This window comes from Babylonia areolata, chromosome 17 (genome assembly GCF_041734735.1).
Source record: "Babylonia areolata isolate BAREFJ2019XMU chromosome 17, ASM4173473v1, whole genome shotgun sequence".
Classification (NCBI taxonomy): Eukaryota; Metazoa; Mollusca; class Gastropoda; order Neogastropoda; family Buccinidae; genus Babylonia; species Babylonia areolata.
Window position 1 is genome coordinate 25,456,405 of NC_134892.1, and position 26,122 is coordinate 25,482,526.

General features: G+C 46.6%; 1 protein-coding gene across 3 annotated transcripts in view; it reads left to right on the forward strand.

The window, feature by feature from the left end:
- The window catches only part of LOC143291778 (protein turtle homolog A-like), an 841,736-nt gene that overhangs the window by 797,323 nt on the left and 18,291 nt on the right, over positions 1–26,122 (forward strand). For 2 of the 3 annotated variants that reach the window (XM_076601928.1, XM_076601930.1), the window contains 4 exons: positions 9,693–9,773; positions 11,848–11,989; positions 15,841–15,995; positions 24,005–24,154. In XM_076601928.1, coding sequence (XP_076458043.1) covers positions 9,693–9,773; positions 11,848–11,989; positions 15,841–15,995; positions 24,005–24,154 — 528 coding nt within the window. The remainder of the gene's footprint in view (positions 1–9,692; positions 9,774–11,847; positions 11,990–15,840; positions 15,996–24,004; positions 24,155–26,122) is intronic. The other variant, XM_076601929.1, reaches the window with a different exon arrangement.

Genomic DNA, 26,122 nt, shown 5'->3' on the forward strand with positions numbered 1-26,122 from the left:
ACAACACAGGGTTTTATTATGCAGGGTTTTATTATGATGACTATCGTTCAGTATGACTGTTTGATCCTTGTTTTGGTTATTGTTCACACTTGCGATTTTATTGCTGTTTTGATTATCGTTCACTATGGCAGGATTTCATTGCTGTTATATTTTATTGTTATAATTGACTGTTCGTCAGCATGGGCATGTAAAGTGTTTGAATCGTTTCTGTACTTTGAATTTGAGTATATACACGTTTTTTGATCAGTGTAATTATCATGCTGAATGAACAATCCATGTGAACTTTTGATTAATTAGGTGAACAGGTTCCTCTTCTCATTCCAGTCTCCGCTGAGTTGACTCTGATGCTAATTGGACGATTAATGGTTTTCTGGGAAAACAGTTCTTTTCTTTTATACATAGTGACCTGTTAGTCCTCGTTTAAGTCTGCCCCCCCCCCTCCCCGCCTCTCTCTCTCTCTCTCTGCCTGTCAATCCCTGCCCACCCCCAGCCCCCTTACCTCCACCTCTGTGTCCTTGTCCTGGGGGTACCCGGACAATGCAGTTGACATAACGGCTGTGTCCGGAGGGTTGGGGGAGGGGGTGGTAGAGCGAGGTAAATATGGTGCAGACTGGTGGGGGGGGGGGTATGGTCAGTAAACCAGGGGCGGGTAACTGGGTCCTGTGGTCAGTTCTGTTGACCAGTCGTGTGGTCAGTTCTGTTGAGTCGTGTGGTCAGTGAAGACAGAACCACGGGCAGGTAACTGGGTCCTGTGGTCAGTTCTGTTGACCAGTCGTGTGGTCAGTTCTGTTGACCAGTCATGTGGTCAGTGAAGACAGAACCAGAGGCAGGTAACTGGGTCCTGTGGTCAGTTCTGTTGACCAGTCGTGTGGTCAGTTCTGTTGACCAGTCATGTGGTCAGTGAAGACAGAACCAGAGGCAGGTAACTGGGTCCTGTGGTCAGTTCTGTTGACCAGTCGTGTGGTCAGTTATGTTGACCAGTCATGTGGTCAGTGAAGACAGAACCAGGGGCAGGTAACTGGGTTGTGTGGTCTGATCAGATCTGTTGACAGTGAATCCAAACCAGGGGCAGATAATTGGATCGTGTGGTCTGATCAGTTGTGCCAGCTTCTAAGGGGAGAGAAAAGCGAGCACTCACCAACGACTGCCTTGATCTGTACGTCCTTCCCCCACACCTCCGCCACCACCACCCCCCCTCCCCACTTGTGTCAGTGGAACCTGACAGGAAGTAAACAGAGTGTACAAGTCAGTCAGTTTCCTGTCTGTGGGTTAAGGCCGGGGTGCCGCCCTTGAGGGACATTTGGTCACAGGGTGCTGTCCTTGAGGGACATTTGGTCACAGGGTGCTGCCCTTGAGGGACATTTGGTCACAGGGTGCTGTCCTTGAGGAACATTTGGTCACAGGGTGCTGCCCTTGAGGGACATTTGGTCACAGGGTGCTGCCCTTGAGGGACATTTGGTCACAGGGTGCTGTCCTTGAGGGACATTTGGTCACAGGGTGCTGCCCTTGAGGGACATTTGGTCACAGGGTGCTGTCCTTGAGGGACATTTGGTCACAGGGTGGTCACAGGGTGCTGCCCTTGAAGGACATTTGGTCACAGGGTGGTCACAGGGTGCTGCCCTTGAGGGACATTTGGTCACAGGGTGCTGCCCTTGAGGGACATTTGGTCACAGGGTGGTCACAGGGTGCTGCCCTTGAAGGACATTTGGTCACAGGGTGGTCACAGGGTGCTGCCCTTGAGGGACATTTGGTCAGAGGGTGCTGCCCTTGAGGGACATTTGGTCACAGGGTGGTCACAGGGTGCTGTCCTTGAGGAACATTTGGTCACAGGGTGCTGCCCTTGAGGGACATTTGGTCACAGGGTGCCGCCCTTGAGGGACATTTGGTCACAGGGTGCTGCCCTTAAGGAACATTTGGTCACAGGGTGCCGCCCTTGAGCGACGTTTGGTCACAGGGTGGTCACAGGGTGCTGCCCTTGAGGGACATTTGGTCACAGGGTGCTGCCCTTGAGGAACATTTGGTCACAGGGTGGCGCCCTTGAGCGACGTTTGGTCACAGGGTGGTCACAGGGTGCTGCCCTTGAGCGACGTTTGGTCACAGGGTGCTGCCCTTGAGGGACATTTGGTCACAGGGTGCTGCCCTTGAGCGACGTTTGGTCACAGGGTGCTGCCCTTGAGGAACATTTGGTCACAGGGTGCCGCCCTTGAGCGACGTTTGGTCACAGGGTGCTGCCCTTGAGGGACATTTGGTCACAGGGTGCTGCCCTTGAGCGACGTTTGGTCACAGGGTGGTTTCCATCAGTGGACTGGTTTGGGCACCGTCATTTCCTTCAGTGTTCTGACAGTGCGACAAGGAACTCTTGAAACACACAGTGTCAGTCACCTTTCGTGCAGTGCGTGTTTTTCACAGTAATGGATAGTTTCACACCTTTCGTGCAGTGCGTGTTTTTCACAGTAATGGATAGTTTCACACCTTTCGTGCAGTGTGTTTTTCACAGTAATGGATAGTTTCACACCTTTCATGCAGTGCGTGTTTTTCACAGTAATGGATAGTTTCACATCGTCGGTTAGTGAAGAGTTAACTGGCAAAAATGGCCGAGGTGCGCGCGCATTCGCTTGTGTGTGTGCAAGTGCGTGGTGGGGTGAGGAAAAGCTAACTGCATTTTTCCTGTACGTGTTTACTAACACCGTGGTTATGTTCCGTTTCGTGTGTGGCTCCTTTGTCCTCCCTCCTTTGTCCTTTGTTTTGGTCACACAGGAGTGTTGACTAACATCCAACCCTCCCTTACACCTCTCTCTCCCCACCCCTGCCACCCCGCTTCCTTTCAACGTCACACAGTGATCATGACGTCACATAGTGATCATGACGTGCTGGGTGCAATGCAGGGATGTGTTTCTCGACGTCATACTGATCGTGACGTCACACAGTGGTCATGACATCAGGACTGGTCATGACGTGCACTCAGTGCAGGGTGAGAAAGTGATTCTCCAGCGCTCTGCTGTCTCTGCGTGCACCTAGGGTTAGACAGCGCGGCAGTGCAAGAACTCTGTGTGTGTGTGTGTGTGTGCATGTGTGTGCGTGTGTGTGTGCGTGTGTGTGTGTGTGCGTGAGCGCACGTTTGTGCACGTGAGAGCGCGCGCGGCGGCAGGTAAGGTCAGTGAAGGTGTAGGGCCAGGATGCCATGGTGAGAGAGCTGTCCATGTTGTGAAGGACTTCTTCCAAGGCTGCCCTCTGACTTACAGTATTGACAGTAAAATAATGATAATAATAATAATGTTAGTAATAATAATAATTATTAATTAATAATATTATCATTACTATTATTATTATTTATAATGAAAGTATCGGCCCAGTCAGTGGGGCAAAGCGGTCCGGGCAAGCCTCCGTGTTATTTCACAAAACAGTTTTTGTTTGACAGCTATGTTAGACCACATTGTCTCCGCTCACAGGTCAGCGTTAGGTCAGTGTTGGTCCTTGGTCCCCACCATCCATCACCCTCCCCCCCCCCCCTCTCTCTCTCTCTCTCTCTCTGACGTTCTTTCACCCTGTTTCGTCTCGCTTGCTCCGGCGCTATCTCCCCCCCCCCAAACCCCCCACTCCCACCCCCCTCGCCTGAGGTGATGTCCATGATTATCAGGGAGATTGAAACGTTGCTTCACGTGTGTCCATTAATTGGCTCATTATTCTTCACTGAGCGCTGTGCTCATCCCTGACTTTACCTCACAGCAATTTAGTTAGTCATTAGTTGTTCCAAGTTGTCATGCTCTTGGACTTGTTGTTCCTGTTTCCAGAACACTGCATTGTCCAAACGTTGTGTTGTTCCAGGCAGTGCTGGTGATGACACTCGGCGAGGAATGGCGGGCGGGGATTGTCTATTTGCTGTACGATAGTTATGCGATTATTCCATAAAAGAAGAGACGAGATATGATTATGTCCAGCAACAAAGATGTGTGGCACAATGTATCTCTCTCGCAGCAGAATGTAAAGTGTGATGCAGCAACTATCACTAGCAACAACAACAACAAAAAACAAACAAACAAACAAACAAAAACCAAACCGATGATCCATTACTGATGTGCAACAAGATGATTATGGTAAAATTGTTGCCTTTCCTGGAGAAAATGGGCCATGACGTGGTAGTGACGTCACTGTGTCCGGTAGGTAGATGACGTGTTGGGTGTCTGTGACGTCATGTTGGCGTTTTTTCTGAGGTGTGTGACGTTGTTCTTTTCCAGACCGAGAGCCCAAGTCGAGGCCAGCCCCGACTACCGTTAGAAGCTGGGGTACACGACGTTCCTCCCTCCCTCCCTCCCTCCATATATACACCCTGCCCCTCCCCCCCTCCCCCCACCTTTCTGTCATCTCTGGTTTCCGTTTCCGTCAGGTTTGGTTTTCTCTGTCCCCCTTTCCTTTCTTCCTTCGGTTCTTCCTGTCTGCAGTTCACCTTTGGTTCCGTGGTTCAGTTGGGTCAACTGGAAGCAGGAATGTTGGGGTCTGTATATACCACAGTTTGTAAACTGGAAGCAGGAATGTTGGGGTCTGTATATACCACAGTTTGTAAACTGGAAGCAGGAATGTTGGGGTCTGTATATACCACAGTTTGTAAACTGGAAGCAGGAATGTTGGGGTCGGTATATACCACAGTTTGTAAACTGGAAGCAGGAATGTTGGGGTCGGTATATACCACAGTTTGTAAACTGGAAGCAGGAATGTTGGGGTCTGTATATACCACAGTTTGTAAACTGGAAGCAGGAATGTTGGGGTCGGTATATACCACAGTTTGTAAACTGGAAGCAGGAATGTTGGGGTCGGTATATACCACAGTTTGTAAACTGGAAGCAGGAATGTTGGGGTCGGTATATACCACAGTTTGTAAACTGGAAGCAGGAATGTTGGGGTCTGTATATACCACAGTTTGTAAACTGGAAGCAGGAATGTTGGGGTCGGTATATACCACAGTTTGTAAACTGGAAGCAGGAATGTTGGGGTCTGTATATACCACAGTTTGTAAACTGGAAGCAGGAATGTTGGGGTCTGTATATACCACAGTTTGTAAACTGGAAGCAGGAATGTTGGGGTCGGTATATACCACAGTTGGTAAACTGGAAGCAGGAATGTTGGGGTCTGTATACACCACAGTTTGTAAACTGGAAGCAGGAATGTTGGGGTCGGTATATACCACAGTTTGTAAACTGGAAGCAGGAATGTTGGGGTCTGTATATACCACAGTTTGTAAACTGGAAGCAGGAATGTTGGGGTCGGTATATACCACAGTTTGTAAACTGGAAGCAGGAATGTTGGGGTCGGTATATACCACAGTTTGTAAACTGGAAGCAGGAATGTTGGGGTCGGTATATACCACAGTTTGTAAACTGGAAGCAGGAATGTTGGGGTCTGTATATACCACAGTTTGTAAACTGGAAGCAGGAATGTTGGGGTCGGTATATACCACAGTTGGTAAACTGGAAGCAGGAATGTTGGGGTCGGTATATACCACAGTTGGTAAACTGGAAGCAGGAATGTTGGGGTCGGTATATACCACAGTTTGTAAACTGGAAGCAGGAATGTTGAGGTCGGTATATACCACAGTTGGTAAACTGGAAGCAGGAATGTTGGGGTCTGTATATACCACAGTTGGTAAACTGGAAGCAGGAATGTTGGGGTCGGTATATACCACAGTTGGTAAACTGGAAGCAGGAATGTTGGGGTCGGTATATACCACAGGTGGTAAACTGGAAGCAGGAATGTTGGGGTCGGTATATACCACAGGTGGTAAACTGGAAGCAGGAATGTTGGGGTCGGTATATACCACAGTTTGTAAACTGGAAGCAGGAATGTTGGGGTCTGTATATACCACAGTTTGTAAACTGGAAGCAGGAATGTTGGGGTCTGTATATACCACAGTTTGTAAACTGGAAGCAGGAATGTTGGGGTCTGTATATACCACAGTTTGTAAACTGGAAGCAGGAATGTTGGGGTCGGTATATACCACAGTTTGTAAACTGGAAGCAGGAATGTTGGGGTCTGTATACACCACAGTTTGTAAACTGGAAGCAGGAATGTTGGGGTCGGTATATACCACAGTTTGTAAACTGGAAGCAGGAATGTTGGGGTCTGTATATACCACAGTTTGTAAACTGGAAGCAGGAATGTTGGGGTCGGTATATACCACAGTTTGTAAACTGGAAGCAGGAATGTTGGGGTCTGTATATACCACAGTTTGTAAACTGGAAGCAGGAATGTTGGGGTCGGTATATACCACAGTTGGTAAACTGGAAGCAGGAATGTTGGGGTCGGTATATACCACAGTTGGTAAACTGGAAGCAGGAATGTTGGGGTCGGTATATACCACAGTTTGTAAACTGGAAGCAGGAATGTTGGGGTCGGTATATACCACAGTTGGTAAACTGGAAGCAGGAATGTTGGGGTCTGTATATACCACAGTTGGTAAACTGGAAGCAGGAATGTTGGGGTCGGTATATACCACAGTTGGTAAACTGGAAGCAGGAATGTTGGGGTCGGTATATACCACAGTTGGTAAACTGGAAGCAGGAATGTTGGGGTCGGTATATACCACAGGTGGTAAACTGGAAGCAGGAATGTTGGGGTCTGTATATACCACAGTTTGTAAACTGGAAGCAGGAATGTTGGGGTCTGTATATACCACAGTTTGCAAACTGGAAGCAGGAATGATGCGGTCTGTATATATACCACAGTTGGTAAATGCTGTAGCTAAATGGTTCTAAAAAATAGTTTTGGAGAGTAAAAAAAACAAAACAAAAAGAAACTAACAAAAAAAAAAAACACTTCCATACAGATGAACTTAAGTTCGGGAAGAAAAATATAATCTTCAAGACAGTCCTCGCATCCACAACCTTAATCACCACACAAAGATCACATTCCCCTCCATCCCCATCCCCACCCCCACCCCCACCCCCCCAAAAAAAATCCAAGTTGGTTCTAATGTTTCAGTCTTGTCGTCGTCACCGTGCGGGCGGAAAACCACGGAGGGAGATGTCAGCGACAGGGTCGATATTTTAGGAAGAGAAAATGTTTCCAATATTCTGTCTGTAGTCTTGCGCTCAAATCTGCTGGAATAAGAATGGTAAAGGAGGGTGGAGAGGGGGTGTTAACCTCAGTCCGCACATACACGTCACCTTGTGTGCAGACGACCAGCTGACCTAGTGTTCATTCCAGTTTGGCTGTAGTCTGCGTTCTTCTTGGCATAATACTGTTCTGTTGTCGTGGTATCATCATTCACCCTTTTCCTCAGTTGCTCTGCGCAGCGCTAGCGACCTTGACCTCTTGCCCTGTCCTTTGACCTGACCTTAACCCTCTGTTACTGCATCATGGGCATGCAGAAAAGTTTGCGTCTTTGGTTTTCTTTCAGTTAGATCCGACAGCTTGTTTTCCTTGTTCTGTGCGTCACCCGATTCGTTTTGGTTGATGACATTTGGTGTAATCTTTTGATTCCCATGTATATATATATATATATATGCTGTGTGTGGTTTAAGTTACTCTGTGTGTGTGTGTGTGTTGTGCTAGATGCATCCAATAGCCTTGGTCACCCAGCCTTGTTTCCAGATTGAGGCATGACTCCCCGTGTTACCTCCCTTTTCTTTCAGCCTTCTTCCTGACGGTAGCTGTATGTGTGTAGAGCAACACTGTAACACCCTGTAACTTTGTGTAACACTGTAACTCTGGTCATTGTCTGTGCTCCCTTCTGTGGAATCGGTGTTTTAGGTTTGATTGTATTTTCTGAGTGTTCTGGGTGTATGTGACCAAGGTCAATCGATATAAGTCAAAGTACAATAGTGGCAAAAGCAGCTACGTTTTTTTGCGCGCGCGCGCGTGTGGTTTATTTTGTGTGTGTGTGTGTGTGTGTGTGTGTGTGCGCGCGCGCACACACACAGAGCGTTGTGATGCCAGCAGCACTGTGTACAATCCACTGGCCAAGCTCGCTGCACTGCGGTCTGTCAATGTGTGGTGTGACGTCCGCTTGTTCCGCCATAGTGTGACTGCACGTGTTGTGCAAGGCGTGCAGTGTGCCATGTGAGTTTGCACACGTTGTGCGGTGTGCCATGTGACTTTGAACACGTTGTACAGCGTGCCATGTGACTCTGCACACGTTGTGCTGTGTGCTATGTGACTTTGCACACGTTGTGCAAGGTGTGCCATGTGACTTTGCACTGCCAGTCTCGTGCACTGTGTGGGTGGCCCGTGACTGGAGCGATGTGGTGCTGTGCTGTGGATTGCACGTCATCCGTGCAATACGTGACGTCACTAAGGGTCTCTGGCATATCAGTTAGGTGTCATTATTGTGTAGATCATTGAGGTATGGATAATTAAGGTATGGAACATTAACCTGGGTCAAAACAGCGCTGGTCTGGTGTCCCGGGTAGTCATCGTCAAGTGTCATGACATCGTCAAGTGTCATGACATCGTCAAGTGTCATGACATCGTCAAGTCATGACATTAAGAGAAACAGCATTGCGCGGTGAAAACATGTCACATGAAGGACTGTACAGATGATGATTTTCTTTTCTTTGTTGTGGATGTGTTTGTCGGGAAATGCGTGAGGGTTAGGTCAGTGTATGTCGCTGGTCAGGGCAAGGCGGAATGTGGACAGATACAGTGTCTGCAAACCATGCACACAATGTAGCGGGTGGTTTGTTTAGTGACGTGTCGTCAGTGACACGTGATGAGGGGTGGGTGTCTTCTCCGGGTTGTATGGGGTGTTGACAGGTTAAAGGGGTGGATATCTGTATGGGGTGGTGTTGACAGGTAAAGGGGTGGATGTCTGTATGTAGGGTGGTGTTGACAGGGTAAAGGGGTAGATGTCTGTATGTCGGGTGGTGTTGACAGGGTAAAGGGGTAGATGTCTGTATGTCGGGTGGTGTTGACAGGGTAAAGGGGTGGATGTCGGGTGGTGTTGACAGGGTAAAAGGGTAGATGTCTGTATGTTGGGTGGTGTTGACAGGGTAAAGGGGTAGATGTCTGTATGTCGGGTGGTGTTGACAGGGTGGCTGTCTGTATGTCGGGTGGTGTTAACAGGGTAAAGGGTGGATGTCTGCATGTCGGGTGGTGTTAACAGGGTACTTTCAATACGGGATGGTGTTGACAGGATAAAGGGGTGGCTGTCTGTATGTCGGGTGGTGTTGACAGGATAAAGGGTGGATGTCTGTGTCGGGTGGTGTTAACAGGATAAAGGGTGGATGTCTGTATGTCGGGTGGTGTTAACAGGGTATTTTCAATACGGGATGGTGTTGACAGGATAAAGGGGGGGGGGTGGCTGTATGTCGGGTGGTGTTGACAGGATAAAGGGTGGATGTCTGTGTCGGGTGGTGTTAACAGGATAAAGGGTGGATGTCTGTATGTCGGGTGGTGTTAACAGGGTATTTTCAATACGGGATGGTGTTGACAGGATAAAGGGGGGGGGGTGGCTGTATGTCGGGTGGTGTTGACAGGATAAAGGGTGGATGTCTGTGTCGGGTGGTGTTAATAGGATAAAGGGTGGATGTCTGTATGTCGGGTGGTGTTGACAGGATAAAGGGTGGATGTCTGTGTCGGGTGGTGTTAATAGGATAAAGGTGGATGTCTGTATGTCGGGTGGTGTTAACAGGGTACCTGCTATACGGGATGGTGTTGACAGGGTAAAGGGTGGATGTCTGTATGTCGGGTGGTGTTAACAGGGTACCGCCCAGACCTGGTGACGGCGCTACCCACGGATGCTTCAGGGGTCACCTACTTCCCTCAGGTCCTCAAGTCACTGGGTGAGCCACCCCCCTTTGTTGGTCGTTCTGTCTGTCTGTTGTCGTTCTGTCTGTCTGTTGGTCGTTCTGTCTATCTGTTGATCGTTCTGTCTGTCTATCTGTTGATCGTTCTGTCTGTCTATCTGTTGGTCGTTCTGTCTGTCTGTTGGTCGTTCTGTCTGTCTGTTGTCGTTCTGTCTGTCTATCTGTTGGTTGTTCTGTCTGTCTGTCGGGTTCTCTTTCGTCCCCAACAGTCTTAGGCTGACTGTTCTCTGCCTGCCTGCCTGCCTGCCAGCATCTCTCCCGTTTCTCTTGCCAGCAGAATAACCCGTAAAACTCTTGTCTGTGTGATGATTCTGGTTTCCATGGTCAAATCAACTCCTTCAGAAATGTAGGAGAATCAAAACAATGCAATCTGGTTATGTAAAATAAACCCGATTTAACGTGATCACAGCGGATTCAACACAGTGCAATCTGATCACATAATGATTCAACACAGTGCAATCTGATCACATAATGATTCAACGCAGTGCAATCTGATCACATAATGATTCAACACAGTGCAGTCTGATCACATAATGATTCAACACAGTGCAGTCTGATCACATAATGATTCAACACAGTGCAATCTGATCACATAATGATTCAACACAGTGCAGTCTGATCACATAATGATTCAACGCAGTGCAGTCTGATCACATAATGATTCAACACAGTGCAATCTGATCACATAATGATTCAACACAGTGCAATCTGATCACATAATGATTCAACACAGTGCAATCTGATCACATAATGATTCAACGCAGTGCAGTCTGATCACATAATGATTCAACGCAGTGCAGTCTGATCACATAATGATTCAACACAGTGCAATCCGATCACATAATGATTCAACACAGTGCAATCTGATCACATAATGATTCAACGCAGTGCAGTCTGATCACATAATGATTCAACGCAGTGCAGTCTGATCACATAATGATTCAACGCAGTGCAATCCGATCACATAATGATTCAACACAGTGCAGTCTGATCACATAATGATTCAACGCAGTGCAGTCTGATCACATAATGATTCAACACAGTGCAGTCTAATCACATAATGATTCAACGCAGTGCAGTCTGATCACATAATGATTCAACACAGTGCAATCTGATCACATAATGATTCAACGCAGTGCAGTCTGATCACATAATGATTCAACACAGTGCAGACTGATCACAGAAGGTTCAACAAACCTGGGTACATAAAAACACAATGTGTCACAACATGCTACTGTGTGTCACCCAGGCCTCCAGCCTGGTTACCAGTCCTAACAATGTGTCACCATGTGTCACCCAGGCCCCAAGCCTGGTTACCAGTCCTAACAATGTGTCACCATGTGTCACTCCAGGCCTCCAGCCTGGTTACCAGTACTAACAATGTGTCACCATGTGTCACTCCAGGCCCCAAGCCTGGTTACCATGCCTAACAATGTGTCACTGTGTCACGCTGTGTCACCCAGGCCCCAAGCCTGGTTATTATGCCTAACAATGTGTCACCATGTGTCACCCAGGCCCCAAGCCTGGTTACCAGTCCTAACAATGTGTCACCATGTGTCACGCTGTGTCACCCAGGCCCCAAGCCTGGTTATTATGCCTAACAATGTGTCACCATGTGTCACCCAGGCCCCAAGCCTGGTTACCATGCCTAACAATGTGTCACCATGTGTCACTCCAGGCCCCAAGCCTGGTTACCATGCCTAACAATGTGTCACTGTGTCACCATGTGTCACCCAGGCCCCAAGCCTGGTTACCATGCCTGACAATGTGTCATTGTGTGAGTCACTGTGTCACCCAGGCCCCAAGCCTGGTTACCATGCCTGACAATGTGTCATTGTGTGAGTCACTGTGTCACCCAGGCCCCAAGCCTGGTTACCATGCCTGACAATGTGTCATTGTGTGAGTCACTGTGTCACCCAGGCCCCAAGCCTGGTTACCATGCCTGACAATGTGTCACTGTGTCACCATGTGTCACGCTGTGTCACCCAGGCCCCAAGCCTGGTTACCATGCCTGACACTGTGTCATTGTGTGAGTCACTGTGTCACCCAGGCCCCAAGCCGACGCCAGCGCAGAACGTGACGGCCACAGCGGGCGAGGGCAAGGTGATCGTGGTCACGTGGCATCCCTCCATCTCCCCCCCTGTCCCTGTCTTCTGGTATGAGGTCCACTACCGTCTGGCTGGATCGTCCAGGTCTGTGCTCCTGTCTGTCTCTGTCCGTCTGTCTGTCTGTCTGTCTCTCCCTCCCTCCCTCTGTCCGTCTGTCTGTCTCTCCCTCCCTCCCTCCCTCCCTCCCTCCCTCTGTCCGTCTGTCTGTCTCTCCCTCCCTCCCTCCCTCCCTCCCTCTGTCCGTCTGTCTGTCTCTCCCTCCCTCCCTCCCTCCCTCTGTCCGTCTGTCTGTCTCTCCCTCCCTCCCTCCCTCCCTCCCTCTGTCTGTCCCTCCCTCAAGTACAGTTTTGTATAGCCAAGTACAGTGCAGTGTTGTACGACAAGTACAGGACAGTGTTGTACGACAAGTACAGGACAGTGTTGTATGACTAGTACAGGACAGTGCAGTGTTGTATGACAAGAACAGGACAGTGTTGTACAAGTACAGGACAGTGTTGTATGACAAGTACAGGACAGTGCAGTGTTGTATGACAAGAACAGGACAGTGTTGTATGACAAGTACTGGACAGTGTTGTATGACAAGTACAGGACAGTGCTGTGTTGTATGACAAGTACAGGACAGTGTTGTATGACAAGTACAGGACAGGACAGTGTTGTATGACAAGTACAGGACAGTGTTGTATAACAAGTACAGGACAGTGCTGTGTTGTATGACAAGTACAGGACAGTGTTGTATGACAAGTACAGGACAGTGCAGTGTTGTATGACAAGTACGGGACAGTGTTGTATGACAGGTACAGGACAGTGCTGTGTTGTATGACAAGTACAGGACAGTGCCGTGTCGTATAAGTACAGGACAGTGTTGTATGACAAGTACAGGACAGTGCTGTGTTGTATGACAAGTACAGGACAGTGCCGTGTCGTATAAGTACAGGACAGTGTTGTATGACAAGTACAGGACAGTGCCGTGTCGTATAAGTACAGGACAGTGTTGTATGACAAGTACAGGATAGTGTTGTATGACAAGTACAGGACAGTGTTGTATGACTAGTACAGGACAGTGCAGTGTTGTACGACTAGTACAGGACAGTGTATGACAAGTACAGGATAGTGTTGTATGACTAGTACAGGACAGTGTATGACAAGTACAGGATAGTGTTGTATGACTAGTACAGGACAGTGTATGACAAGTACAGGACAGTGCTGTGTTGTATGACAAGTACAGGACAGTGTTGTATGACTAGTACAGGACAGTGCAGTGTTGTACGACTAGTACAGGACAGTGCATGACAAGTACAGGATAGTGTTGTATGACTAGTACAGGACAGTGTATGACAAGTACAGGATAGTGTTGTATGACTAGTACAGGACAGTGTTGTATGACTAGTACAGGACAGTGCAGTGTTGTACGACTAGTACAGGACAGTGTATGACAAGTACAGGATAGTGTTGTATGACTAGTACAGGACAGTGTTGTATGACTAGTACAGGACAGTGTATGACAAGTACAGGATAGTGTTGTATGACTAGTACAGGACAGTGTATGACAAGTACAGGACAGTGCTGTGCAGAATGACTAGTACAGGACAGTGTATGACAAGTACAGGATAGTGTTGTATGACTAGTACAGGACAGTGTATGACAAGTACAGGACAGTGCAGTGTTGTATGACTAGTACAGGACAGTGCTGTGTTGTATGACAAGTACAGGACAGTGCTGTATGACAAGTACAGGACAGTGCATTGTTGTATGACAAGTACAGGACAGTGCTGTATGACAAGTACAGGACAGTGCAGTGTTGTATGACTAGTACAGGACAGTGCTGTGTCGTATGACAAGTACAGGACAGTGTTGTATGACAAGTACAGGACAGTGTTGTATGACAAGTACAGGACAGTGCTGTATGACAAGTACAGGACAGTGCTGTATGACAAGTACAGGACAGTGCAGTGTTGTATGACTAGTACAGGACAGTGCTGTATGACAAGTACAGGACAGTGCTGTGTTGTATGACAAGTACAGGACAGTGTTGTATGACAAGTACAGGACAGTGTTGTATGACAAGTACAGGACAGTGCTGTATGACAAGTACAGGACAGTGCATTGTTGTATGACTAGTACAGGACAGTGCTGTGCTGTATGACAAGTACAGGACAGTGTTGTATGACCAGTACAGGACAGTGTTGTATGACAAGTACAGGACAGTGCTGTATGACAAGTACAGGACAGTGCTGTATGACAAGTACAGGACAGTGCTGTATGACAAGTACAGGACAGTGCTGTGTCGTATGACCAGTACAGGACAGTGCTGTGTCGTATGACAAGTACAGGACAGTGCTGTGTCGTATGACAAGTACAGGACAGTGCTGTATGACAAGTACAGGACAGTGCTGTATGACCAGTACAGGACAGTGTTGTATGACCAGTACAGGACAGTGTTGTATGACCAGTACAGGACAGTGTTGTATGACAAGTACAGGACAGTGCTGTGTTGTATGACAAGTACAGGACAGTGTTGTATGACCAGTACAGGACAGTGTTGTGTTGTATGACCAGTACAGGACAGTGTTGTATGACAAGTACAGGACAGTGCTGTGTTGTATGACAAGTACAGGACAGTGTTGTATGACCAGTACAGGACAGTGTTGTATGACCAGTACAGGACAGTGTTGTATGACCAGTACAGGACAGTGTTGTATGACCAGTACAGGACAGTGCTGTGTTGTATGACAAGTACAGGACAGTGTTGTATGACAAGTACAGGACAGTGCTGTGTTGTATGACCAGTACAGGACAGTGCTGTGTCGTATGACTAGTACAGGACAGTGTTGTATGACAAATACAGGATAGTGCTGTGTCGTATGACTAGTACAGGACAGTGCTGTCCAGAACTGTATTGTGCAACACGAAGTCATGACGTCTTGTACAGTTTGCATTTACAGTGAGGTGTGTGTGTGTGTGTGTGTGTGTGACTGTAGGTACTGTATGGGTAAGCAGTATACCTTGTAGTGACAGTACCACTCCCTGTGGTGAAGTACCGTGTCCTGCTGTGAAACACCGTGTCCTGCAGTGAAATACCATGACCTGTAGTGATGTACCGTGCCCTGTGGTGAAAAAGTACCAGGCCCTGAAGTAATAGTGAAGTAATAGACCCCGTCGTGAAGTACCGTGCCCTGCAGTGTACCGTGCCCTGTGAAGTACCGTGCCCTGCAGTGTACCGTGCCCTGTGATGTACCGTGCCCTGCAGTGAACCGTGCCCTGCAGTGAACCGTGCCCTGTGAAGTACCATGCCCTGCAGTGAAGTACCCTGTGAAGTACCGTGCCCTGTAGTGTAGTACCCTGTGATGTACCGTGCCCTGCAGTGAACCGTGCCCTGCAGTGAACCGTGCCCTGCAGTGAAGTACCCTGTGAAGTACCATGCCCTGCAGTGAAGTACCCTGTGAAGTACCGTGCCCTGCAGTGTAGTACCCTGTGATGTACCGTGCCCTGCAGTGAACCGTGCCCTGTGAAGTACCATGCCCTGCAGTGAAGTACCCTGTGAAGTACCGTGCCCTGTAGTGTAGTACCCTGTGAAGTACCGTGCCCTGTAGTGAACCGTGCCCTGCAGTGAACCGTGCCCTGCAGTGAAGTACCCTGTGAAGTACCATGCCCTGCAGTGAAGTACCCTGTGAAGTACCGTGCCCTGTAGTGAACCGTGCCCTGCAGTGTAGTACCCTGTGAAGAACCGTGCCCTGTAGTGAACCGTGCCCTGCAGTGAACCGTGCCCTGCAGTGAAGTACCCTGTGAAGTACCGTGCCCTGTAGTGTAGTACCCTGTGAAGTACTGTGCCCTGTAGTGAACCGTGCCCTGCAGTGTAGTACCCTGTGAAGTACCGTACCCTGCAGTGAAGTACCAGTGTTGTGTTGTGCAGTGAAGTACCGTGCCTCATGTTGCAGGTGGACACGGTACACTCAACAGGTACCCGCCACGTCCCCTACCAGACTGGAGATGAAGGATCTGGAGCCTGGTGTGTACCAGGTCCGTGTCCTGGCCTATGGTGTTCTGGCCTTCTCCATGCCCTCCAACACTGCCACTGTCGACATCTCCTCAGGTCAGTCCGGGGGTGGGGAGGGGGAGGGGGCTGGGGGGGGTCAGTGTTTGTCACTGATAGGTGATTATCCTTACTACAGACAACAAATTGAACCATTATTTGTCACTGATAGGTGGTTATCCTGACTACAGACAACAAACTGATTTATTAGTTACTGATAGGTGGTTAGCCTAACTACAAACACAAACTGATTTATTATCTGTCACTGATAGGTGATTATCCTTACTGCAGACAACAAATTGATTTATTATCTGTCACTGATAGGTGGTTATCCTGACTACAAACACAGATTGATTTATTATCTGTCACTGATAGGTGGTTATCCTGACTACAGACAACAAACTGATTTATTATCTGTCACTGATAGGTGGTTATCCTGACTACAAACACAGATTGATTTATTATCTCACTGATAGGTGGTTATCCTGACTACAGACAACAAACTGATTTATTATCTGTCACTGATAGGTGGTTATCCTGACTACAGACAACAAACTGATTTATTATCTGTCACTGATAGGTGGTTATCCTGACTACAGACAACAAACTGATTTATTATCTGTCACTGATAGGTGGTTATCCTGACTACAAACACAGATTGATTTATTATCTCACTGATAGGTGGTTAGCCTAACTACAAACACAACAAATTGATTTACTATCTGTCACTGATAGGTGGTTAACCTGACTACAGACAACAAACTGATTTATTATTGATTTTTGTCACTGATAGGTGGTTCACCTGACTTCAGACAACAAATTGATTCATTATGGATTTTTGTCACTGATAGGTTGTTAACCTGACTACAGACAACAAATTGATTCAATATTGATTTTTGTCACTGATAGGTGGTTAAATGACTACAGACAACAAATTGATTCAATATTGATTTTTGTCACTGATAGGTGGTTAACCTGACTTCAGACAACAAATTGATTCAATATTGATTTTTGTCACTGATAGGTGGCCTTCAGTCCAAACAGCAATGACGATTCAAACATGTCACTGGAGGCTACACACCAGTATTCAAATAATATATTTTTCACAGACATTAACTTTAATGGTCAGTGAGGACTGATAAAGTCCTATCCTGATTTGTCAGACATTTCACAGTTAAATGCTGATCGAACGAGTCGACCAGGGTGTGTTTAACTTTCGCAAAGAAATGAGCGACAGTAATCTGACTATTGAACGAGCAGAATGGCTGATATATATACCGAGTGTGTGCGCGCACACACACACACACACACACACACACACACACACACACACACACTGTATGTTCTGACTCCATCACCAATGTTTTGTGTGTCTGCCTGTGTACAGCGCCCACCTCACAGAGCAGTCCCAGCAACACAGACGCTAGTTCTGGTATCAGTCTGTTTTCTCTGTGTCTCTATGTCGTGGATTAAAGTTGCTGTCACCTTGTGTCCTTGACCTGTTGTTAAAGCGGCTGTCACCTTTACATTTTGTATCATTCGTTTCCTGAGTAACATCCCCCTTCCCTGTGTTGTGGTCTGTCTTGAAGTCACCGTTAATAAATTCTCCTTGTTTTATTCAGTGCATGTTCCTTCGTTGGAATGCCTCCTGATTCGTTAACTTGAGACGGGACATCCAAGATTGGTCTGTGAGACGAGTAGATTGTTATCCCTTTTTTTTCTTTGAACATTCACTGCTGCGAATTCGTCAGTGAAAGATACTGAACAGGGGAAAGGAAGTTTGCTGGGGTTATGGAAACACCGCATGCACCTGGCCCGTAGACGGAGTACGGCTGCCTGAAAGGTGGGATACAGAGAATTGCAGCATCTGAAAGCAGCACCAGTCTGCTGTTGATAGGACGCTGGTCTTTGAGCGTTGTGTATCTCTATCTCAAAGCACGAACTCGTCCATCCTCATCGTCGCTTCCATTTAATACCCGGCTGGAGTAACCGGCTGAAATCCGGCACTGGCTAGAATAAAGAGAAAGACAGACCGAATTCAAAACGAAAAGAAAAAAAAAAGAATGCCGTCTCTTGGACGTCCCGTCTGCAGTGAGCCCCGAGTTCTTTGTCCTCCTTGTCTCGTGCTGAAGGACTGGACAGGTGGTGGTCAGCATGAATCGGACAGAGCCAGGTGAACCATGAACACCTGCACTACCCACCTGCCTCCAACACACCTCTAACACCTAACACATGGAACATGTATTATACCTGTTCCATCGAGGTTTGGGAAATACACAAATCTTGGGCTGCTTCCTCTAACAACAAGGCTGCAGGTTTCCCATGTTGGTCTGTCTTGTCAGTCAATAAAACAGGACCCGGAAAGAAAAAAAGCGTAATTGATGGCGTCGTTTTATAACCAGCCTTTATGTTGTCTGTTCGGTTTGGTCAGTTCGTACCGTGATAAATACAGACCTTGTTGATTTCACTGTTGCTGGTGTGTTTTGGATTATCCTATATAAGTGTACAAATAGTACATATAAATGTTGTTGATATTTGGTTTGGTTATGAGTTGTGTGGTGATACTCTTTTTTATCAGTGTAAGCGGATGTGCATGTCATTTTCCAACAGTTGCATTGGAAATACGGCGGGCTGTTTTAACTGACTTAACTGGGAGGGGCGATACAATGTCATTGGAAATACGGCGGGCTGTTTTAATTGACTTACCTGGGAGGGGCGATACAATGTCATTGGAAATACGGCGGGCTGTTTTAACTGACTTACCTGGGAGGGGCGATACAATTTCACTGATTATGGAGATGGATTGGGTTTGATGTGCCTTGTTCTTTGTTGTTTGAAGTAAGATCATGTTTTCCTTTTCTTTCTAAATTACACGCTGGTCTTTTTTTCTTGTATTTTGAAACGATCATAAAATGTTAATTATATGATTTTTTATTCTGTTATTTGTGGCATGAACATTTAAAGGCATGGAATGTAGATACCGCTTGAGAATTATTCTGTATTTTGTCAGGGTTGTTTTTATAACCATGGTGACCAGTCTGTAGCTTTTGATCACTCCTTTCCGTCTTCCTTGAGAAACACCACATACACTGGATAGACTATCGATAGAGTTGTGGGGGTAAAGGTGACTTCGAAAGGTGAACTAATGATTGTGTGGGGGTGGGGACTTTGAGGAGAGGTGAAGATAGTGTTGTGTTAAAGGGAGGGTGGGGGGGGCTTTGAGGAGAGGTGAAGATAGTGTTGTGTTTGAGGGAGGGTGGGGTGGAGGGGGCTTTGAGGAGAGGTGAAGATAGTGTTGTGTTTGAGGGAGGGTGGGGTGGAGGGGGCTTTGAGGAGAGGTGAAGATAGTGTTGTGTTAGAGGGAGGGTGGGGTGGAGGGGGCTTTGAGGAGAGGTGAAGATTGTGTTGTGTTAGAGGGAGGGGGGGGGGACTTTGAGGAGAGGTGAAGATAGTTTTGTGTTAGAGGGAGGGTGGGGTGGAGGGGACTTTCAGGAGAGGTGAAGAGGGAGGGTGAGGGAGGGGAGTGGACTTTCATCAGAGGTGAAGATACCAATGGTCTTAACACCCACTGTTGTAATGGGTTATGCTACACAATTGTTTGTTGTGGTGACCTGTCGGCACAGAGTAGGCTAGTGGTGTGTGCATGCTATATGAGAAGGGTGGAATGTTCCTTTGCTGTTGAACGTTGTGAGGAAGCAGGATATGATGAGGTCTTGTTGGATGGTGTGATGAGGTCCTGTGGAACGTTGTGAGAAAACACAGTGTGATGAGGTCCTGTTGAACGTTGTGAGGAAGTGTGATGAGGTCCTGTTGAACGTTGTGAGAAAACACAGTGTGATGAGGTCCTGTTGAACGTTGTGAGGAAACACAGTGTGATGAGGTCCTGTTGAACGTTGTGAGGAAACGCAGTGTGATTAGGTCCTGTGTAACGTTGTGAGGAAACAGTGTGATGAGGTCCTGTGTAACGTGATGAGGAAAAGGTCCTGTTGAACGTTTTGAATTAACACAGTGTGATGAGGTCCTGTTGAACGTTGTGAGGAAACAGTGTGATGAGGTCCTGTTGAACGTTGTGAGGAAACAGTATGATGAGGTCCTGTTGAACGTTGTGAGGAAACACAGTGTGATGAGGTCCTGTTGAACGTTGTGAGGAAACACAGTGTGATGAGGTCCTGTTGAACGTTGTGAGGAAACAGTGTGATGAGGTCCTGTTGAGAGGAAGCAGTGTGATGAGGTCCTGTTGAGAGGAAGCAGTGTGATGAGGTCCTGTTGAACGTTGTGAGGAAAAACAGTGTGATGAGGTCCTGTTGAACGTTGTCAGGAAACACAGTGTGATGAGGTCCTGTTGAACGTTGTCAGGAAACAGTGATGAGGTCCTGTTGAACGTTGTGTGGAAACAGTGTGATGAGGTCCTGTTGAACGTTGTGAGGAAACAGTGTGATGAGGTCCTGTTGAACGTTGTGAGGAAACACAGTGTGATGAGGTCCTGTTGAACGTTGTGAGGAAACAGTGTGATGAGGTCCTGTTGAACGTTGTGTGGAAACAGTGTGATGAGGTCCTGTTGAACGTTGTGAGGAAACACAGTGTGATGAGGTCCTGTTGAACGTTGTGAGGAAACACAGTGTGATGAGGTCCTGTTGAACGTTGTGTGGAAACAGTGTGATGAGGTCCTGTTGAACGTTGTGAGGAAACACAGTGTGATGAGGTCCTGTTGAACGTTGTGAGGAAACACAGTGTGATGAGGTCCTGTTGAACGTTGTGAGGAAACAGTGTGATGAGGTCCTGTTGAACGTTGTGTGGAAACAGTGTGATGAGGTCCTGTAGAACGTTGTGTGGAAACAGTGTGGTGAGGTCTTGTGTAACGTTGTGTGGAAACAGTGTGGTGAGGTCTTGTGTAACTTTGTGTGGAAACAGTGTGGTGAGGTCTTGTGTAACTTTGTGTGGAAACAGTGTGATGAGGTCTTGTGTAACTTTGTGTGGAAACAGTGTGGTGAGGTCTTGTGTAACGTTGTGTGGAAACAGTGTGGTGAGGTCTTGTGTAACGTTGTGAGGAAACAGTGTGGTGAGGTCTTGTGTAACGTTGTGTGGAAACAGTGTGGTGAGGTCTTGTGTAACGTTGTGTGGAAACAGTGTGGTGAGGTCCTGTGTAACGTTGTGTGGAAACAGTGTGGTGAGGTCTTGTGTAACTTTGTGTGGAAACAGTGTGGTGAGGTCTTGTGTAACGTTGTGTGGAAACAGTGTGATGAGGTCCTGTTGAACGTTGTGTGGAAACAGTGTGGTGAGGTCTTGTGTAACGTTGTGTGGAAACAGTGTGATGAGGTCCTGTTGAACGTTGTGTGGAAACAGAGTGTGATGAGGTCCTGTTGAACGTTGTGTGGAAACAGTGTGGTGAGGTCTTGTGTAACGTTGTGTGGAAACAGTGTGGTGAGGTCTTGTGTAACTTTGTGTGGAAACAGTGTGGTGAGGTCTTGTGTAACGTTGTGTGGAAACAGTGTGGTGAGGTCTTGTGTAACTTTGTGTGGAAACAGTGTGGTGAGGTCTTGCGTAACGTTGTGAGGAAACACAGTGTGATGAGGTCTTGTGTAACGTTGTGTGGAAACAGTGTGGTGAGGTCTTGTGTAACGTTGTGTGGAAACAGTGTGGTGAGGTCTTGTGTAACGTTGTGTGGAAACAGTGTGGTGAGGTCTTGCGTAACGTTGTGAGGAAACACAGTGTGATGAGGTCCTGTTCAACGTTGTGAAGAAACAGTGTGATGAGGTCCTGTTGAACGTTGTGAGGAAGTGTGATGAGGTCTTGTTGAACGTTGTGAGGAAACAGAGTGTGATGAGGTCCTGTTGAACGTGGTGAGGAAATAGAGTGTGATGAGGTACTGTTGAACGTTGTGAGGAAACAGTGTGATGAGGTCCTGTTGAACGTTGTGAGGAAACAGTGTGATGAGGTCCTGTTGAACGTTGTGAAGAAACAGTGTGATGAGGTCCTGTTGAACGTGGTGAGGAAACAGTGTGATGAGGTCCTGTTGAACGTTGTGAGAAAGTGTAATGAGGATGTGTTGAACGTTGTGAGGAAACAGAGTGTGATGAGGTCCTGTTGAACGTGGTGAGGAAATAGAGTGTGATGAGGTACTGTTGAACGTTGTGAGGAAACAGTGTGATGAGGTCCTGTTGAACGTGGTGAGGAAATAGAGTGTGATGAGGTCCTGTTGAACGTTGTGAGGAAACAGTGTGATGAGGTCCTGTTGAACGTTGTGAGGAAACAGAGTGATGAGGTCCTGTTGAACGTTGTGAGAAAACACAGTGTGATGAGGTCCTGTTGAACGTTGTGAGAAAACACAGTGTGATGAGGTCCTGTTGAACGTTGTGAGGAAACAGTGTGATGAGGTCCTGTTGAACGTTGTGAGGAAACTGTGATGAGGTCCTGTTGAACGTTGTGAGGAAGTGTGATGAGGTCTTGTTGAACGTTGTGAAGAAGTGTGATGAGGTCTTGTTGAACGTTGTGAGGAAACAGTGTGATGAGGTCCTGTTGACCGTTGTGAGGAAACAGTGTGATGAGGTCCTGTTGAACGTTGTGAGGAAGTGTGATGAGGTCCTGTTGAACGTTGTGAGGAAACAGTGTGATGAGGTACTGTTGAACGTTGTGAGGAAACAGTGTGATGAGGTCCTGTTGAACGTTGTGAGGAAGTGTGATGAGGTCCTGTTGAACGTTGTGAGGAAACAGTGTGATGAGGTACTGTTGAACGTTGTGAGGAAACAGTGTGATGAGGTCCTGTTGAACGTTGTGAGGAAACTGTGATGAGGTTCTGTTGAACGTTGTGAGGAAGTGTGATGAGGTCTTGTTGAACGTTGTGAGGAAACAGTGTGATGAGGTCCTGTTGAACGTTGTCAGGAAACAGTGTGATGAGGTCCTGTTGAACGTTGTGAGGAAACACAGTGTGATGAGGTCCTGTTGAACGTTGTGAGGAAACACAGTGTGATGAGGTCCTGTTGAACGTTGTGAGGAAACAGTGTGATGAGGTCCTGTGTAACGTTGTGAGGAAACAGTGTGATGAGGTCCTGTTGAACGTTGTGAGGAAACACAGTGTGATGAGGTCCTGTTGAACGTTGTGAGGAAACAGTGTGATGAGGTCCTGTGTAACGTTGTGAGGAAACAGTGTGATGAGGTCCTGTGTAACGTAGTGAGGAAACGCAGTGTGATGAGGTCCTGTGTAACGTGATGAGGAAAAGGTCCTGTTGAACGTTTTGAATTAACACAGTGTGATGAGGTCCTGTTAAACGTTGTGAGGACGTGTGATGAGGTCCTGTTGAACGTTGTGAGGAAGTGTGATGAGGTCAACTTGACTGATGGGTGTGGCTGTTCGCGCAGTACCCTGAAATATGAAGCACGTTACACTTATTATTGAACGTACACTTTGTTACTGTACACTTTGGTGTACGTTTTGTCACAGAATGCTAATCATCTTAACGTCAGGTAATAATAATCATCATCATCATCATCAGTATCATCCTAACAATTTCAAAATTAATGATTTCACATGAATTCCAGTTGTACATTCAAATTCACTTCCGTTGCAGAACTAATACCAACAGCAGTTCAGTCCACTGGACCACATTGACAAGACACGCCCTTTAACCCAAATTGTACATTGAAATGGAATCGTTTATTTGAAACGTTTTGTGCTTTACATGTCAGCATGGATTTATATGCATTGATGTCTTTATCAATGTATATGCAATGATGTCTTTATCAATGTATATGCAATGATGTCTTTATCAGTGTATGTGCAATGATGTCTTTATCAGTTTATATGCAGTGATGTCTTTATCAATGTATATGCATTGATGTCTTTATCAGTTTATATGCATTGATGTCTTTATCAGTGTATATGCAGTGATGTCTTTATCAATGTATATGCAATGATGTCTTTATCAGTGTATATGCAGTGATGTCTTTATCAATGTATATGCAATGATGTCTTTATCAATGTATATGCAATGATGTCTTTATCAGTGTGGGGTGCAGAGTAACACTCTGCCCATAGTGACGAAGTAACGAAGCATCACTGTGTGTGTCCATAGAGGAACAGCTGATCCCAGACGCCATGATCGGAGGAATCGTGGGCGGGGTTCTGTTCCTTCTGGTGGCCGTCCTGCTGACCACCATGGCCATCATCCACAGCCGCCGCAAAGACAGCAAGGCCCGCAACGGTCACACCAATTATGGTGTGTGTGAGTGTCCTCCCTTTCTCTAGATCTCTCCCCGATATGTCACTGTCCCTTCTTTCTCACTTTCAACGTCTATCTCTGTGTTATCAGTGTAGACAACATATCATGTGTCACTGTCCTTTCTCTCTCACTATCAACGTCTATCTCTGTGTTATCAGTGTAGACAAAATATCATGTGTCGCTGTCCTTTCTCTCTCACTATCAACGTCTATCTCTGTGTTATCAGTGTAGACAAAATATCATGTGTCGCTGTCCTTTCTCTCTGACTATCAACGTCTATCTCTGTGTTATCAGTGTAGACAACATATCATGTGTCACTGTCCTTTCTCTCTCACTATCAACGTCTATCTCTGTGTTATCAGTGTAGACAAAATATCATGTGTCGCTGTCCTTTCTCTCTGACTATCAACGTCTATCTCTGTGTTATCAGTGTAGACAACATATCATGTGTCACTGTCCTTTCTCTCTCACTATCAACGTCTATCTCTGTGTTATCAGTGTAGACAAAATATCATGTGTCGCTGTCCTTTCTCTCTGACTATCAACGTCTATCTCTGTGTTATCAGTGTAGACAAAATATCATGTGTCGCTGTCCTTTCTCTCTGACTATCAACGTCTATCTCTGTGTTATCAGTGTAGACAAAATATCATGTGTCGCTGTCCTTTCTCTCTGACTATCAACGTCTATCTCTGTGTTATCAGTGTAGACAAAATATCATGTCACTGTCCCTTCTTTCTCTCTGACTATCAACGTCTATCTGCATATTGTCACTGTTGACAAAATACACCATTAACACAATAAGCTATTGCAGAGTACCACAGCAACAGTTAATTTGAAAGGGTGTTTTTACTTCGTAACATGATAAATAATGAGTTATTTAAAGAAATGTGAAAAACAAACTAATATTACAAATACACAAATTAACCAAACGACAAAACACAACCAATTCAATAAACGTTTAAATTTGAAATTTGAATGATTGTCCAGCATAGAAAGAACAAAGCAAAAAGGAAAAAATCACATTATTAAATACACAGATATCACATACATACGTGGATACTACTTTGAGATATGTTTGATATTGTTACTGTTCTACATTTACTCTTTAAGAAAGATCTGTAATTAATGTGTGGTAAGACAGCCGCTTTGTTTTTAAATCTTGTACATTGCATTGTATTCTAGTACTGTGCTCCACTTTTCAGTGCCAGGAAATGTTTTTCAAAAGATGTTAGGTTGGGTTTGCATTTGTCAAATTTACTTTTATGAACACATGAACATTTTTCCAGGCAGTATGAAAACGTCAAATAGTGTGTCAGTGCACACATTTTGAGCAATGCCAAACAATACCATGCTTTCAGTTATGTTTATGTTGGTACATGTTACACACTACATCCTCAGTAATTCTTCAAACCTATGCCAGAAGAGTTTTAAAGATTCGCATCTCCAAAATGTGTTGAGTGGTGTTGGGTGAAGGTCATTGGTGAAGGCTGAAGGTCAGTGGTGTTGGGTGAAGGGTGAAGGTCAGTGGTGTTGGGTGAAGGGTCAGTGGTGTTGGGTGAAGGGTCAGTGGTGTTGGGTGAAAGGTCAGTGGTTAGTGGTGTTGGGTGAACGGTGAAGGTCAGTGGTGTTGGGTGATGGGTCAGTGTTGGGTGAAGGGGGGTCAGTGGTGTTGGGTGAAGGGTCAGTGGTCAGTGGTGGTCAGTGGTGTTGGGTGAACGGTCAGTGGTCAGTGGTCAGTGGTGTTGGGTGAACGGTGAAGGTCAGTGGTGTTGGGTGAAGGGTCAGTGGTCAGTGGTGTTGGGTGAAGGGTGAAGGTCAGTGGTGTTGGGTGATGGGTCAATGTCAGTGGTGTTGGGTGAACGGTCAGTGGTCAGTGGTGTTGGGTGAACGGTGAAGGTCAGTGGTGTTGGGTGAAGGGTCAGTGGTCAGTGGTGTTGGGTGAAGGGTGAAGGTCAGTGGTGTTGGGTGAT